This window comes from Dicentrarchus labrax, unplaced genomic scaffold (assembly GCF_905237075.1).
Source record: "Dicentrarchus labrax unplaced genomic scaffold, dlabrax2021, whole genome shotgun sequence".
NCBI lineage: Eukaryota > Metazoa > Chordata > Actinopteri > Moronidae > Dicentrarchus > Dicentrarchus labrax.
In genome coordinates, this window is record NW_026136713.1 from 27,858,588 (window position 1) to 27,874,504 (window position 15,917).

Sequence of the window (15,917 nt, forward strand, 5' to 3'; positions counted from 1 at the left end):
AAACTTACTAAATATGCAGACTGCAGAGTATGACTGTATACTTATGTTATACCCAATGCAATTTTTAACATTGTCATTTTATATCAAATAAATGAATGTCTATTTAAATGTAGTATATAAGTAATTTATAAAATGTCTTCTCTCACATGTGAAAAGATGAATACAGCACTAAAGCATCACTGTTCACTGTATTATACAACTATAAAATATTTCATCTTTGTTGTTAGGTCCAGGAAGCGTTGGCTTTGTATCCTTCACAGGTATGTGCCTTTACAAAATCTTGTATTATAATTATGTGTCATTCTATACAACCTTCATCAGGTATGGATCAATGGCAAATAGACTGAAACTTCATAAATATAGTGAAATGTGTTTTCAGCACTTAGTCCCTCATTGTTTGCACATTGCATCTTCCTTTGATTTTTTTCTATGTAAAAGTGAAAAAGTTAGATTCTATGGGGCTGGGACAGAGAGCTGACTGAATGGTATGTAACACATGTCAACAACAACATAGGTTAACATGTTTTTGTTTTTGAGTGTGAAACATTTGATAGATACTTTATTGATCCCTGGGGGGAAATTAAAAATAGGTACTTTGCAGTCGACTGCAATCAGTGTGTGTTGGTTGTGCACTCAAATAGTAGCTGATTAAATCAAACAGTTTTAAGCCTTAATTAGTTATAGATATAAAACTTTGTCAGAGCCAGTTTGTGTACTTTGTTGTATTAATAAGTCAAATGGAAAGAGTTAATACTGTAATATTATATGGATATAAATGATTAGGTTATTATAAATGCAGTCTTAACATAAAGTAAAAGTATGGAAATTAATATATAAACAAATTGTAGCACTAAATTGTGAAATGGTTCGATTCCTCCTCTTATCACCACTCATATGCACCAACATGATTGCCATGTCCACGTAACAAAAACTGGATCAGACTGTTCTGTTACAATAGAACATTAACTTCACTTAGTTTGAGTGAGATAGTCCATCTATCAGATAATGATAATAAAGTGACTCTTTAAAGTTGGATATGATTGTGATTACTTTTTATCATGATGATTTTTTGCTTACAGTGGGACTCAGTGGGAGCCGGGGAGTGAATCCCCTGAATCTGAATTATCCAGCTCTACAGGATCAGACCCAGATCCAACTTAGAATGCATCGTCCATTAATGAGGAAGCTTTAAGAAGCTCAGACAAAGCTTCAGCTTGTGAGAAATTGTCCAGAGATAGCAAACAGGCAAGTGTATCATTCACAAACACAAGATCAAAGACAAAAAACTATGACCATAAAAATGTTATACTAAAATGGAGGACAGCAAACGAGCATGGGACAAACACTATAGGCTTTATCGAAGTCTTTATGGGGACTTGGTAACTGTATTAGATTGGATAACTATATATATAATTGTAAACCCTCTACTTTGAATTCGCAGATATAATTACACACTTTCATTATGTCTTCCTTTCCAATACTGCATAGTATGAGGTGCCACTTCCTGTTTTCTCAGTTTTTGTTTTTTCAGATGAAGGCTTGGACTCCTTCCCAGAAAACAGACTTGACCAGAGGGATGAGGATGGGGGCTCAGGTATGGAAGATGAGTTATGGACTGTACAGACATTATTGGGTTAGGAAGGCTATTTAATTTTTAAGTTTGTCTTTGGAACCTTTTCTTGACTTATCAGTATCAATATCCTACCCCAGTATATCAAAAATAGGCAAACTTTTTTAAAAAAAGGCAAACTTATTTAAATGGTGAATATTCCATCCACTCACAGATACACTGGAGGTGTTTTTGACTCAAAAAGAGCAAAAAGAGCACATAGGTAAAAATCAACATTAATTACTTTTGTCTTCGCACCTCTTTTTTGTTTGAATTGTGGTTTTGGTGTGATTTTGAGGCTCCTCAATGAGCATAAATTATAATTTGTAACTTGGACACCTGGACAAATCCATATGCTTTTCTGTCATCATGGAAACCCCTATGGTGCTCTTTTTAAACAACAGTGGTCTTTGTATTTGAGGATTTTAATACAATTAATTTTAATATTTTTGACTTTTGTCATCTTTTGCAGTTAAAAGTCCCTCCAGGATTGACACCCCTGCCCCACAGAGGAGAGAGAAACAAGGCAGTGAGGTGGATGATGGTAAGTTTTTAAAATGAAGAGTGCATGCCCTTTTAACCAGTCTATATTAACACTTGTACAGTTGATGCTATCAAATAAAAATACAGCTGCTTACAGTGTGCTTTGCTCCACTGTATAATATGAGGTGTCACTTTGTCACTCCTTTGCTTTTATTTTTGTTTTTCAGATGGAGGTTCTGACCCCTGTGTGGATAATGTTTGTCTTTTACTGTTGTAGATGAGAGCCCAGAAACAAACCTGGCTGAAGGGCTCCCACAGAAGAAAAGTGGACAAAAGAAGGCAGCAATGAAATAAACATGTAAGTTCTTTCAAATTGGGCAAAAAAGGTTTGTATGTATTTAATGTTACAGAATCTAGATGGTCTTCTTTGTTTGTAGAGGCGCCCAAAGTTAAAGAGGCCATGAAATGAAGCAGAGAGGACTGCTGTCAATAAACAGGTTCATAGTACAGCGCCGAGTTCCAGGTAAAGAGGACTGTGTCTAATGCATATCACAAGAGAAATCCTTGGATCAAAAGTCTACTTCTACTTTTCTACTTATAATCTCTGGTTGAGCCAATAGGTGTGCATGTTATTGTTCTAATGGCGATTGGTTAAAAGTGGTGGAATGTAACTAAGCACATATGCTCAAGTAGTGTAATATAATTTAATCTAAATTTAACTAGTTTAAGGTATGTGTACTTTATTTGTGTTTGTATATACACATTGTAATTACACATTTCAGAAGCAAATATTGTACTTCTAACTTCACTACATTTTTCTGATAGCTTCAATTACTTTGCAGATTGTAATTTTTTTCTTTTACAACCAGTTTTGAATGTAGGACTTATAGTGAAGTATTTTCATTATGTGGTATTAGTACATTTTCCCAATTAAAAGATCTGAATAGTTCTTTTACCATTGTTGGTTTGTGCACATCAGGACTTTTGTCTCAGTTCACAAACTAAAATAAATCCAGTTCTGTACACTAGAGATGGCATTCATTGCAGCTTTGTTGGAGTATGTAGGATACTGATGTTTATTGCTAATGTTTGGTCACTTTGGTAAAGCATTAATCGTATTGTAAAAGTGCATCTTTATTTTTGTACTGCAATATAATTTATGGTCACAACATTAATTTTAGGCATTCTTATTATCTATGAATCTCATACTGTACAACTCTTTTCGGACACTTTCAGAATTATTTATTATTATATATTATTTCTTTCTTTACTAAAACATAAAATGGCAGTAAACAATAACTGCATGCCAAAAACAGAAAATGTGTCTATTGTGAAATGGACCCAACAGTGCCCCATGAAAATGTCCTCACCCTGGTAGTAAACTTGTCTAAAATAATTAGATTTTTCTTTTTCTTTTTTAAAGAAACTGAGGTGGAAACTGGGATCAGGGAGCCACCTACTGTTGAAATATAGCATGTGTTTGTCTCTGAGTAGAGCAGAAAGGGTGGTCCTCACTCCCTCTGTGAATGGACTAGGTCCTCACTGTGGTGCTCATACAGGAATGTGTGTGTGCGCGTAAGCCTATTGTCACATGCTTACCTCGGCCAAGTGGCACTGAATGAATAGTCCTCCAAAATGGCATTTAACTGTTCTTTTGCTCCATAGAAATGCATTTGAGTGGGAAAAGACAGAACAGCTGAGGGATAATGGCTTTAATGTCATTTTGCAGCCAGACTAAATCATTTGTAAGAATTTTAACAACACTTCCTGACATAATTCAGCCAATAGGCAACAAATAGAGCACACCAATGATAATTAGGGATGGGAATTGCGAACCGGTTCTTCTTCAGAACCGGTGCCCAGTGAATCGATTCCTTGGAACCGTTAGCGTGCCTGCTTAACGATTCCACTTATCGGTTCCGCTCGTTGCAAATGCGTCATGACGTCACACGCGCTGCGTTGTTTTGGTTCAGTACGCAGCGAACATGGTGTTGAGGCAGAAGCACTCTAAAGTATGGTTGTATTTCACGCGAAAAGACATCAACACGGTCAGTTGCAACAATTGTAAAGTGTCCATTTCGGCAGAGTGGGGAACTACCTTCAATATGCACAAACATTTGGCCACACAGCATGCAATTAATTTGCAGGACTGTCGCGTGTTTGATACACTGCTTAGCGACACAAGGGAGTCAGGGGGCTCAGAGGCTGGCTCTCACACTGGCTCAGAGGCTGCAGCGAGTAGCTCTCATGCATCTCTCTAGCTACTCCGTTCACAGAGGCAGGGAAGAATAAAATGACCGAGGCAAGGATAAACGAATGTCACCGACTAAGTTTGTGGTAAAGGGTTTGCACCCGTTTGCCACAGCAGATGCCTCGGAATTTCGGTAGGTTAATTTGCTGTATTTTGTCCAGCATGTCTTTTCAAATGAAAGTAACAAATACATGTACAAAAGTTGCATGTTTTATGTCAGTATAGTTCTGTTTTGTTTATTTCCAGTCCTACCATATATTTTCTGTAGGGAGATGATAAAGACTCTCAACCCAAAATACAATGCCCCAAACAGAGACAGTTTAACAAATCATCTGATTCCTACTTGGTATGGGTATGAAAAGAGCAATCTGATCACAGACCTGAAACATGTCACACTTGCAGCCATCACAGCAGATGGTTAGACTAGTTTCAGTCAAGACCACTACCTCACCGTAACATTGCACTATGTCAGGGAAGGTCAGAGTAAAGAAAAAGTCCTCACAACCAAAGCAGTGTACGAAGCTCAAACAGGGACAGCTGTGGCCGAGGAGATTGAGGGGATCATGGAGGAGTTTGGAGTGAAAGAGTAGGTGGTGGCAGCAACTGTGGATAACGCAGCAAACATGGATGTAGCTGTGAAAAAGTTAAACATCATCAAGTTTCCATGTTTTGCGCACACACTTAACCATGGAGCTCAGAAGCTGTACAGCTGCAATACAGTTTCCAACTGGGCAGCAAGGATTCGTTCTGTGATCGTATGGATGAAGAGATCCCACATGGCTAAAGTAGTCCTGAAGGAAACAACTCCTCAGTAAATAATATGCCTACTGTTTAAATACTTTAATTGCAAGCTAACGACATACAAATTGTAACATATAAATGAACAGATTAGGATCAATTTAAAAACGATAAAGTAATGGTAATATTAATATATATATATAATGTAATCTCATAATCTTGTGTGTGTGTGTGTGTGTGTGTGTGTGTGTGTGTGTGTGTGTGTGTGTGCCTGCAGAGATGGCCCAGCACATGCTCCTTTTAGATGTGAGGACGAGATGGAACTCTCTGTATTTGATGATGAAGAGATTTTGTGAACAGTTTCCTGCTATCTATGCTGCAGCTATAGACCAACAGCTTAGAAAGCCCATGGAGAAAGAGAAGTAACTAATGTTTGAAAAAAATTAAAATTACTTATATAAAACCTGGTTGACTATAGCCATTAAAAGGGTTATGTTTGTTGTTTATGCAATATATATTTTTTGTTTTGTTTATGTTGCAGACTGGCCAGAATGGGCAAAAAGGACCTGAGGAAAGCAGAGGAGTTTGTGCTGCTGATGAAGATGCATTACACATCCACACTTGCTGTCTCCAGCGAAAAAAGTCCAACCTGTGGCCAGATATTGCCCATCCTTCAGAAACTGCGCAAACATTACACAGTGCAGGCAGACGACTCTGCATTCGTCAGGAGCGTTAAGGAGAACATCTGGAATGATCTTTCCAAACGTTACCGGTACAGTCACTGACATGTAATGATGAATTACTATATGACAATTAATCAAATACACTAATGGTTATTTATTGTCAGTCACATTTTCTCCTAAATTTGTTTTGTTTGTCCTCCATTTTAAACTTAAGGATGATGATATCCAGGCATTTCTGGGGGAAGCCAATGTGTTAGATCCCAGATTTAAATCTAAAATGGACAGGGATGAAATCTAGGACAGGGTCAGGGTATCAGCAGTGGCAGCAAACACAGAGGCAGTTGAGAAGGTATTTGAATTTGACAATGCCTTTAGCATATTTCTGTTGTGAGACCTTTTCTTCTTGCTCTGTGGTTCTTACACTGTAAATTTCTTCTCAAGCTGTCAGAGCCAAGAGAGACACAGGGGCAGGCAGAAGAAGAGGATGGAGAAGAAGAAGAAGAAGAAGAGGAGGACTACATAAGTTGATTGTAGCTAATTGTGATGAATGATGATAGATGGCAGGGATTATTACTCTATTTAATTTAAAACTAAACCTTGTGGTTATGTCATAATTTCAGACGCCACCTGTAAAGCAGAAAAAGAGGACAGCCCTAGAGGAACTTTTTGAAGAAGAGGACAGCCAGCTGCTTTCCATGCAGCAGCAGCCCCCGGTCTCCACAGTGGATCAAGAAATCCAGCTTTATAGAAGCCTTCCTCCCATTCCAACCAAAGACAGTGCCAGTTTCTGGTGGTGGAAGAAGAGTGACACATTGCCAGTGTTGTCAGCTCTAGCTGAGAAGTATCTCTGTGTCCAAGCGTCCTCCACCCCTTCTGAAAGGGTGTTCTCCACTGCTGGAGACACCCTAAGTCCAGAAAGATCTCGTATCCTTCCTGAGAGGGTAAACATGATAATTTTTCTGCACAAAAATTGTTAATTGATAGTTGTGGTCTTATCTTTACAGAAGACTTCTTTGTATTTTTTTATGTCAGTTGAATTTTGTTTCAAGTTGATTCCAAATGAGCATTGTTAATATTCCAAAAGGCACAAGCTCTTCCTTGACTGTTTTCAGTCTGTGTTTTTAATTTTTATGTCACATAATGGCAGCTGGGCTTAAAAAGCCAAAACATTTATTTTTTTGTCTGGACCAATAACCAATGCTCTGTGCTGTGTCTATTAAAGCGAGTTAATACAAACAAACAAATTTGTACTTATTTCCTCACCCAATGAGAATCAATAAGAGAATCGATAAGGAATCGGATCGATAAGCAATATCGATAATGGCATCGGAATTGTTAAATACTTATCAATTTCCATCCCTAATGATAATCTTAATTTAATCTACATTTTTAATGAAGCCAAATATGAAATAAAATTGCATAAAATCATATTTCTCCTAGAGCAAACATGAACTTGCAGTGGTTTTCACAATATCTGCATCTGTAAACAATATAATATTCTAAAATGTGCTCATATAGTTGATACGTGTTTCAGTCTCTTCCATGTGGGTTCATTTCCAATTTCTGCAGATTGTTTACATAAACATGACAAATGTTCAAGATGGTTGGGTTTAGACACAAATACCAGGTTAGGTTTAGAAAATAATTGGTTTAGATTCAAATAAGTACGTGACTTAAGTAAAAATAGGTCAACGTTGACTTTTGGTTTGACATGAGACACCAACAGAAGTCTCCTGGGTGAAAGCACCCCAACCACCTCCAAACACAGAGTTTACTGCTCCTTTTACTGCATTACCGGACTTTAACAGCACATCAAAACATTACACTAAAGGGGCACCTACAGCATCATCACTGCAAACCTAATGGAATAGTAGAAAGTGAGAATCCATAACTCCTTTTTAATGATTTAGTAATGGTGTCATTTATAAAGGGTTCACAATCACTTACACTATAATCCTTCAGTCGGGTTATCATCTTTATTGAATTGGGATGAATCTTTTCAACATTGAAGTAAAAATGTCAAAGAGGAACTTCTTTTTGTGCAATGGACTGTATGTTTTAAAATTCATCTCTTCATTTTCATCTTCTCAGAGCCAGCCCGACCCTTATGTCTTAAGTTTCATCTATTTATCATTCTACAATGCAGAGTTGTATAACGAAATATAAGCTGTAGTCCCTATATGCTACTCACAACACAAACATTACACAAATGGATGAATAAATAATAAGTCATAAAAATGAACTATTTTTTATGGTGGAGTACAGAGAATGAGTTGTGGAGTCTTACAGCCTGGGGAGAGAAGCTGCTCTGTAGTCTGGTGGTATAGTAGCAGAGGGTCCCAAACTGCGGTCATGTCCCAATCTGTTGGCTACAAGCACATTAAAGCGGTGGGTCTGGCCAGGTTACAGCCACATCTGGTTGAGGAGAGGTTCTCCGTCCCTGTGGGGAATGTGCAGGGGGAGTCATCAGACTATCGCAGATGAACATCAAAGCGAAACCTCCCTTTAATGATTCATAGCTGTTGCGGTGCTGTGAGTCGGAACCAGTCCTGCATGTTCCAAATCTGTGCTGCTGACAAAACAGCTTTGTAATGTTTGACTATGCGTTAAAGCGGACAAATCTGCATGTAAATAGTGTGCTTATAATGGCTTCAAATTCAAAAGAGACTCAGCAATAAGAAGGGTATTGTTTGGAGTTATTAAAGTGGTTTGGGGGCGGGGGGAGTTATACAAATGAGAAGTTTAAATAGTTCAGAAAAGTCTTGAGGGCGTAGCACTGGGTTTTGAGAGCCGGAAGGAGTGCATGATCACATTAGCATATATTACATATGGGCTTTCTGTGGGAAACTGAGGCCTCCAGGAGGGCAGACGTCTGTTTGTTTCTAAATAAAGTAGACTGCCGGTGAACTCGTCCTGCGAGGTGAGGAACAGCCTCCACTACATCAGTCTGTTTGTTCCTTCTCTCTGCACAATGAGCCTGTGTGCCATTTCAGAGTTGCCATGTTAAAACCAAGCACCTCCATCTCCACTGACACTGCTGCTCAATATTTCAGCTGTTTTTTGGTGTCTAGCGCTGCTCAAGGTATTAATTATATATATAAACCTCTATCTATCACATAATGTTAGTGTTTATACCTTAACTATGAGAACCAACACTGTGTTTTATGCTTGTCTTTCCAGGTACAGCAGTGAGCAGTGACCTACAGTCTACACAGCCCAGTGAAGTTAAACATATTATATATTACATAATATTAACAACATTAGTCAAGCAGTTGTTTCTAGTGAAGAAACAGCCAGTAAATGTACCAAAGTAATCAGAGTAATAGTATAATGATTACTGTAACCTCCCATCTGTTATATTCTTTATACACATTAGTTTACTGAGACCATGGAAACAGAAACCTGGAATACTTTATCCTGTACAACATGTCAACATAACTGAAGCAATTACTCATCTAATAAAGTAACTTGTTTTGTGGTTTAAAAACTGCTAAGTAACCAACTGTAAACTGTACTGTATCCGTATTTCATAGTCTGATTTTTTAACTTAAAAGTATTGTTACCAAAGTTAACCTTCAGATATTTGTAAAAGCTGCAATTATGTTTTAACCCCATTCAGATACAATATTCTGTTTATATACTGAATATTGTATCATTTATATTACTGTAGCATTTATATTATATATCATGATGTAATTTATCTTCCAACATAATAAAGTTTGAATGTGATACAGTAATGTGTTGCTTACAGTAATTTGCTGTGTGCTAATCAAAGCTACAATCCTACCAAACTAATGACCTAATTTCCTCCGGACACAACGGACATTGCCTTCAAAAATAAAAATAAATGCACTGTGCTCATACATATGTAAATTAGTGTTGGGCTGTGCAGCCAATAACTGAACAGTTTGCCTGCTGAAGCCTTTGCCCAGACATTAGGCTGGCAGGCTTGCTTGTTCTCTGCTAGCTTGCTCTTTTATAGGGACAACGGCGGAGCTCCGCTAGACAACAAGGAAGTAAACTTCCTGGTAGGGTGGCAACATTCGCGGTGAAAGGTCGCAAACACAGACTGTGACGTCACAATTCGTGCAAAGTCTACATTGCGTGTTTTATCTCCTGTATTTTGACTAAGGCAGCCCACAAAAACATGACTGAGTTGCTTGCTGATAGGCCCTCCAGAGTCCCAAATGTACATAATCAAATGATTAAAAAGTTGTTTTTTCATAATATGTCCCCTTTAAAAAGGAAGTCTTTCCTTGCCACTGTCGCCAAATGCTTTCTCGTCATGGGATTTATTGGGTCTCTGTAAATAACATCAGTATCAAAGGAAGGTTCATAGCAGGAAGGTTGCCTGACATAATGATTATGGTTCTAGTCATAAAGCTCTAAAATCAAGTTTTGTTAATTGAATAACAGATAGAATAGAAACTTGTTAGGCAGATTTGAATTATGAAAAAAACTAAAGAATACTTAAAGCCATGATAAAAACATCCTATCAGAGCCAAGAAAGAGTGGATTGTTGAGTCTCATTTCCAGATTGTCAAATATCATTTCTGGGAATGAGACTCGACAATCAACTATATTCAAGCCACCAACACAAAGCATCTTTCTATCTTTCTCGGCTCTGATTGGTTGTTTTCGTTTGTGCCCGGTGGATTCTTGTAAATGTCATTAGTAGCACTAGGAGGAGTCAGAAGAACCTGATTTTTTTTTTTACAGTTTTTCTGTCTTATGTACAACTGTCAGAATATAGTAAACATATCAGAACATATGACCAAAAGTTAGTTTCATAAAAATTACCAGCTGCAGCTTTAACCCTATATGCATATTTTGTTTGCATAAACAGTCACCAAGCCAGGTGCAAAACAGGCAAAACAGAATTTGTGCTAAACTCCTGTGGTCTGACCCAGACTCAAACCTCCTGCACAGGTCTGCTCATGTCAATGCCCACTGGGCTCGTCGGTTACCCTGTGTGCTGTTGTGTCCCTGTGAACATTGTTTTCCAGTGATGGTGGCTTTAAGGGTTAGCTGGCTGGCAGCCAGTGCAGCAGCCTGCTGCCTGGTGACAGCTCTGCGTCGATTTAATTGACTATGAATAAGTGATAACCTCTTAATTGAAAATGACAGGTCAGCACTGACATTGCTGTTCAGACACCCTCTCTGCAGTCAACAAGATAAATGTTCATGACAAATATTTTTCTCCACTTTGTTTTCAAATTGAAAACAGTAGAAACCAAGCCATTTGGTTTCATTGGTGATCCAGAAAATACTGTTTTATGCTCAACTTTGACACCTTAATTTAAATTGCATATTGTACTGCAGCACACAGACAGGTTTAAGTGCTGATTGTCAAACATCCTCAATTCTCCAACTTACTTAGAGAAAAAATATAAACAATAAAGCAGTGAGCCAGGGTTTCCTATTATTTATGTTTGTGAATTCAATTCACAAAAATGGTCCTGTTCAAAACCTAGTTCAGACACTGGTTGAAAGGGTAGATAGCTGCAGTTGCTCAACTTTATTCCTACCTTTATTCTAGGCTGCAGCAGATTGCAGTGATCTTTTTGAGCACCTTTGTGTCGCTCACAGGTGTTGTCAGTCATCACTCAGGCAGCCCTTCAGCTCTTTGTGTTTATCTCGGGGGGGGCGACGCAGCAGTATTTTTATTTATTTGTCACAGTGGAAGTAGTGACATGTGACAGTGTGACTTCAACTTCAGCACATCACCGAGCTGACACGTCAGTCCCTTTGAGCAAGGCACTGCAAGCTGCTTCAATCATAATGTGTCTGTGGGTGTATCAGTGTATGTAGGAAAAGAAATGAAGTTGTGCACTATGCTTGTTTATCAAAACTATTGTTGCTAGGAGATGTGAAAACTCTCTCAAAGACTGTTAATAGAACATTTTTAGTATTTATAATAATTAGAATAGTTTAAAGCAAGAATTTCAGAGATAGAACTGTATGTGGCTTTAACAAATGTGTTCAGTGGATATTCCTTTTGGATTTTTAAAGTATTTTAAATCCAGCATTGTTTACTAGCTTGCAGTCTTGTTCTTCTCTGCCTTCGTATTGCAGCTTATCTTGGCACCACCTACAGATCAGTGGACTAGTATCAAACAATAGAGATAGATAAACAGGGTCCCCCACTCATAGAAGAACACCTCCATAGCTCCACTAGAGGTCAAAAACACCAGGAAACCTTGAATACAGTGGGTGTTGTTATAGCAGCAGATTAATCCCCATGGTAATAGTGTTAAATATTCTATTGCAAAGCCAATTGCAGATTAAACCAAATTGATGTGCATTCTTGGACACTAAATAAAAAATTTAAAAAAAACCTTGTTTTTAGGGGTGACTCTACCATTTAAAAAGAATCAAAGGTCACAGTATCTTGTCATTCTGTGATGTAATATCAACTAGTACTAGCACAAAGGAACACAAAATGGAAAGGTAGAGAAGTCAAGGAGTCAAGTTGGATTAATGTAACAATATTAGTCTGTCTGTTTACTGTACGTAATGCAAAATTTAATTTCATTAGAGTTATTTGGTTATGTTTCGGAGTTTTACACCACTTCAGTGACCAATGGTTTCTCCATTCAATTAGCATAGAAAGTGCACTTCATTCCACAATGATTAATGTCACAGCATATTTATTAGTTACCACCCTTTACCTGATGAGTAACGATTTGCTGGGATCTGTTCACAGGACTGGGAGCCCGTAACTGGCTGCCACTTCATAACAAACGGAATCTGTCACAAGGGGGGCAGTCAACGTCACCCATGGGTGCTGTTGACTGTGTGGAGCCAATGAACGCAGCCGTTCATCTCGTCCTGCCCGGTGTCTGGAGGCCATCACAGGCAGCTGGAGTCCAGCTCATTGTTCCTGAATTATAGCTGGTAATTATCCCACTCCTTGGCGTGATGGGAATGCTAACAAATGGCCTCAATTTCCATGCATGCTCTTGGATGGAGACCGTGCACTGCAGTGATCGCTTAGCGTGTGTGTTTGTTTAGCAGGAAGGGAAATAGTGAGCTTGACATGAGTCTTGGTCTTAGAAAGAGCAGTAGACAGAACAATCTCAACTGATGGTCTATGCACTCGCTTGTTCTGGAGCTTTTGACCATATTAGATGTGTTCATCAGCAGAATGAGGTAATATCTGTTAATAATCTGTTTGTGGCTTTCCAAATCAGTTAACTCTTTGCCTTGAGTGTGTGAAGTTAATTTACAAAGGATTTGTGTGGTGCTTCTTGCTGTAAGGTTGCAAAAAGTTGAGCTGAACTGCAAAAATTGCAAAGAAATGTAATTTTTTTCCTGTTTCTATATGCAGTAGAATAGTTTTTGCATGTTAGAGGAGGTGATTTTTGTCTTCTTTTCATCTCTCAGGCCAGTAACCTATAATTTTCTAATCTGGCACATTATGTTAAGAAAATGCAAAACCAAAGCTTAAGTAGGAAGAGGTGTTGCCGATGCTATAATTCCCATTGGTTTGCGAAAACTCAGTCAACCCTGATTTTACAACAGAGCTCAGCAGCAGCATGGGGAAGGAGCTGCTGGTGGTGTGTATGTTGTGTAGTTTTGTGCTGAGCAGCTCCTTTAAACCCATGGGGAATAAATGGGAGAAAAGCACATTAAACACATTTGTTTCTTTCATGCTAGCTGCTCTGCATTAAACATTATTACAAACTGTTATTATTCTTTTTCCAGCCATTATTTGTTACAAGGGGAGGTTTGCTGAGCGTGCTCTTTTCAGCTCTTTATTAGCCCCGCTGTACATTCCTATAATTAAAGTCATTCACATGGAGCTGACCCCAGTACACAACACCAGTCTGCTGTCGGCCACTGTGCAGCTGCACCTGAACAGCTGTTGTCGTGCAGCTGAAACAAAGACATTGCTAAATTATCTTAATATCATATTGTTGCCTGGGTCCTGTGGAGTAGCATTTTTTCTCATTCAGTCTTTCAGACTTGATTACATTTATCTGCCTGATCCTGTAGTACAAGGTCCAACACACTGTATTGTTTGAACAGATCCCTGGTGTGTAGAGTGAGTGGGTGCTTCACACTCAACCAGTGAAAGTCAGTCAAATCAGGCCTACCCATAAGAGCGTTATCTGATCTGACTTCCATTCAGGATGCAGCTTGGAAGCAGAATGCTCTTGCTCCCGTTCTACTCTTGGAGACTATGGGAACCACAACCCTGCATTCTGGGAGCAAAAGAAAACAAAACATCAGTTCACCAGGATGAACTCGTAATGGAATAAAGGAACTCAAGACTAGACAGGTGATACTATTCTGAATTTTACAAGGAGCCGGGGCAGACAAGCTAATACAGGAGAAATAAGAGCTTTTTTTTTTTTTTGTCCCTGTCAGTTCACAAGCCACAGCGCTCTGGATCAGCTGTTGAGTCTGAGGGGGCTTATTGGAGCACCTTGATAGCCAGGAATTGCAGTAATCCAACCTGCAAGGACAGTGACTACTCTTCCTGGGGTTCCCCATTCGTATTTCTTTACAATACTGAGAGTCTTTTAACACTTGAAAGTCCGAACCAAGGTTCATATTTTTGTTACATTGTATGCATTCAATCCAGTTGTTTTGCTTTCACACTGCAATCATGAGTGAGATAATGAGACATACCTGCGTCCTGTTGTGATTACTTTCGTGGGCGTCACACGCATGTGCACAAGGCACTAAATGCAGAGAGGGCAACACTTAGACAGCCTATGGTTTTGTGGTTTTATTTTATTTTTTTCAATACTTGAAGTTAGATTGACAGGCTAATGAACATGAGTCATTTTAACAGAAATATACAAGTGCCTTTTGTTGTGTTTTCCTTCGTGGTTCTGATAATAGCTTCCTGGAATTGGTCTGTCCAAACCATCCAAAAGAAAATGTTTTCACTCTAGAAACGAACCAAACCATGGTTCAGTTTGATCCAGACCACCTCTTCTTGTCGGACCATGGTTTAGCTGGCCCATGTGTTCACTCACCCTCTCCCTCCCTACTGGTGCTATTCACTCTAAATCACTGTCTTCTGCTTTGTCTCATGATTTGGGTTAACTTTAGTTTAATAAATTACTTTAGTTTTTAAGTAAATCTTGTGAGGACTGCCTACAGTACTTGTCACATTCCCTGAGCTAGTTCGTGATAATTGATACTCACAGCAAGACTCAATACGTAACCCAATTACTAACACATACAAAACCTGTCTCATACATTAAATTTCTCTATAAAATAATTGAATCTCTTGCATAAGTGAGAAATCCCTCTGTAACCCATCCACTAAATCCCAACTGAACGTGAGACTGACTAGCTCTTTTCATCCATGTCATCAAGAATAGCTAAATAACAAATCAAACTGAAAATCATAATTTTCTACACTAATCCTTATGTAAACAAATGGAATCTTATATTTTTGTTAAAACTTTCCAAAATTAGAACTCCACCAAACACCATCACTTGCTAATAAACTTTATTAAACTAGTTCAACATGGAGGCAAAAGAAAAACAGCCCTCGGGGTGCTGGGTAGAATAGTAATGTCTATCTGAAAAAGTGATCGGTTCCTAAGTATTTGGGGGATTTTAGTTTTGATAAAGTTTTGACATTATGTCAATAACAGAACCTGCTTTTTACAATTCACCAAGCCAGATGATTGTCCACTGCACTTACTTGTATTAAAGGCCAGATCCTGATCAAAGATAATCTTTGAATCAGAGCCCTCTTTCTCTCTCTGTGGGTTTTAGGTCTACCACGGCCCTCTCTGAGTGCCTGATCACCAACAGCTGAAGTCAATGTGCTCATCAGGGGAGCTGTATTTCAACCCTCAAACTGCTTCTCCCTTCTTGGCACTGAGCTACTGACAGTCGTTTGTTAATGCTCTGTTGCTGTTTATTTTTTACTAAGTGTTTCAGAAGGCTTTTCTTCATGGTCTGGTCTAGTGAGGGGAATTACGGTTCTTTTTAGTGAACCAGATCATTTGGCTCAGCTCACCAAGAAGAGCCGGCTCTTTCAGCTCCCAAACAGCTTTTTATTTTACCACTTATACCTTTTATAATTCAGCCAAATTTAGCGCTGTTCTGACTTATGGCCTGTATGTGTACACATATATCGCTTAAATGATTCAATACATCCTTTGTACTGAAGTATTCAAAA

At 38.6% G+C, this 15,917-nt stretch overlaps 1 protein-coding gene across 6 annotated transcripts; it reads left to right on the plus strand.

Annotated features, from left to right (window-relative positions):
- The first annotated feature begins 1,096 nt into the window (after positions 1-1,096).
- LOC127374746 (uncharacterized) lies at positions 1,097-6,984 on the plus strand. Of its 6 annotated transcripts, XR_007887258.1 has the most exons (8): positions 1,097-1,594; positions 2,082-2,153; positions 2,370-2,450; positions 5,359-5,503; positions 5,623-5,869; positions 5,979-6,113; positions 6,206-6,294; positions 6,385-6,984. XR_007887258.1 is itself a non-coding variant. In XM_051420307.1 (6 exons), exons 4-6 carry the CDS (start codon positions 5,361-5,363, stop codon positions 6,285-6,287), a joined length of 456 nt encoding a protein of 151 aa, XP_051276267.1. In that variant the 5' UTR covers positions 1,097-1,594; positions 2,082-2,153; positions 2,320-2,450; positions 5,359-5,360; the 3' UTR covers positions 6,288-6,377. The 6 variants fall into 6 exon arrangements, 2 of the variants coding, with proteins under 2 accessions (XP_051276267.1, XP_051276268.1); XR_007887257.1 differs by lacking the exon at positions 6,385-6,984 and having other exon boundaries at positions 6,206-6,377; XR_007887259.1 differs by lacking the exon at positions 6,385-6,984 and having other exon boundaries at positions 5,623-5,853; positions 6,206-6,377.
- The last annotated feature ends 8,933 nt before the right edge of the window (positions 6,985-15,917 follow it).

What these genes read in the sequence shown, in the direction of transcription:
- LOC127374746 (XM_051420307.1), top strand. Translation starts at nt 5,361, where the DNA reads ATGGCCCAGCACATGCTCCTTTTAGATGTGAGGACGAGATGGAACTCT. An exon ending in AAGCCCATGGAGAAAGAGAA is followed by an intron (nt 5,504 to 5,622) that starts GTAACTAATGTT and finishes TTTATGTTGCAG; the next exon opens with ACTGGCCAGAATGGGCAAAA. An exon ending in GATCTTTCCAAACGTTACCG is followed by an intron (nt 5,854 to 6,205) that starts GTACAGTCACTG and finishes TTTCTTCTCAAG; the next exon opens with CTGTCAGAGCCAAGAGAGAC.